Raw genomic sequence first — 1,796 nt, 5'->3', positions numbered from 1 at the left:
AATAGTTTCATTTAGTCTTAAAAATATTAATTATAATAAACAAAATCTTACCACTAAATATGGTTGGCACAGCATTCATTGTAAGACGGTTCCTACTATTTGGATTTAAAAACATTTTGTCTTCAAAATGAACACCACACACCCTGTAATTTTTGTATAAAATAGTAGCATCTTTTTTCAGTAAATGTTCAGTTTGACATTTTTCCATCCATTGTTTACACCTATAATAAATTAGTAACGTAACAAATTGTAATGCATACATATGAAAATCATAAAACAAACCTAATTACTCACCTCAATGGGTCGCTTGGAAATCTGAAGTAGCTTATATTTTTCGTTAGTGACATTTTATTGTCGCAAAACTTGACTGCACAAGTAGTCATTTTTTAAAATAAATATGACAGTATAAATATAAAATATTACAAAAAAAAAACTATTTTATTTAAGCAAACACCAAAAATCGTAAAACGTCAAACGCCAAAAACACGTGAAAAGTGAAAACCAAACATCAGACTATCAGATATAAAGTATCAGAGTGTTGATAACAATATATTTTGTTTGTCGGATACTCGGATATCACTATCAGGTAAGCCACAAGTATACGATACATTTCAAGTAATTTCAATCTGTTGAAATGGTCACATTGATTCTGGCGGAGACCAGAATCAGGCCATTTTTTGTTTACATCTAAGTGCACAATCTGTTTTCATATAATCTGTGGTTTTAGTGTTGGTTTTTTTTCAACTCCCCCCCTCCAGAGCAAATTTGAATGTACGCCACTGAGGGGGGGGGGTAGAAGAGTACCAGGATGTAGGGTGGGAGAGAGTGTATTTCCACCAATAGGATTGTCGTTCGTCCGACGCTCCAGTGTTGCTAAGTATACATTGACCACCGAAATCAGTATACCAACTACTGTAGGTCCGGGTTACACCGTGAACAACAGACACAAGTCCGGGACATTTTATAAAAAGGCACTCGGAGTGAGTGGTTAAATTATCTCTTGAATTGAACAAGGAACTCTGGTGCTTAACGATACAATAAATACTGGTTCAATCGCATGATAAATATCAAAAGGATAAACAGGGGATCTGTTAATTATTCAAAATAAAAGATTTATCGTAGAGTAAGTACCTAACTATAATTTACAATCAAATAACTAAAATAATTAGGTTCTTACACATACCTAAGTTATAACTTATAACGACACTTATTGTCACCCGTCAATTCGGCGTTGTGAAATATCTAAATTTATCTAGTTGGTAATTTTAAACGGTCAAAATTCAATATTATACATTATATTTGCTAGTATTACGCGATAGCGCTCTCAGTGTCGCGGGTGTCTTTGCCACCACCTGTAGAAAACACCAATAATAATTATCATTATAATTTATAAGCCACGTATACACACATACACACCTAGTACTCGTGGTACGGAGCTGATGACCGTCCGACACTGGATGATCATCACAATTTATTATCTACCTATAGTAAGAATACCTTCCGATCACAAACAATTTAAATAATAACGTAATATAATGCCATTTGCCTTTCGTTCGATGTTCGTCGCGTCCGGTGACGGCGCTCGGTATTACTTCATTTTTACAGTTATAGTTAATATTTATCGAATACTATATACACAGACTTCTATACTACACTAGATAAGGAACTCCTATACAATTTACATTGTTACAAGTGAAGCTCAGCTGTGGACAACCGCCATTTTGTCGGTTGGCAAAACATTTCATTTATTATACAAAATGTATTAGAAATAATCATAGATATATAAAACAACTAGA

At 33.7% G+C, this 1,796-nt stretch overlaps 1 protein-coding gene across 1 annotated transcript; it reads right to left on the bottom strand.

Annotated features, from left to right (window-relative positions):
• Window positions 1-6: 6 nt before the first annotated feature.
• Window positions 7-699, bottom strand: LOC100568997 (52 kDa repressor of the inhibitor of the protein kinase-like). The gene is made up of 2 exons (XM_003248982.4): window positions 295-699; window positions 7-221 (listed from the first exon to the last, which is right to left on the bottom strand). The coding sequence occupies exons 1-2, from the start codon at window positions 381-383 to the stop codon at window positions 8-10; spliced, it is 303 nt and encodes a 100-aa protein (XP_003249030.1). The 5' UTR covers window positions 384-699; the 3' UTR covers window position 7.
• Window positions 700-1,796: the final 1,097 nt, after the last annotated feature.

This window comes from Acyrthosiphon pisum, unplaced genomic scaffold, assembly GCF_005508785.2.
Source record: "Acyrthosiphon pisum isolate AL4f unplaced genomic scaffold, pea_aphid_22Mar2018_4r6ur Scaffold_18418;HRSCAF=19096, whole genome shotgun sequence".
Lineage (NCBI taxonomy): Eukaryota > Metazoa > Arthropoda > Insecta > Hemiptera > Aphididae > Acyrthosiphon > Acyrthosiphon pisum.
This window is presented reverse-complemented; position numbering and strand designations above follow the sequence as displayed.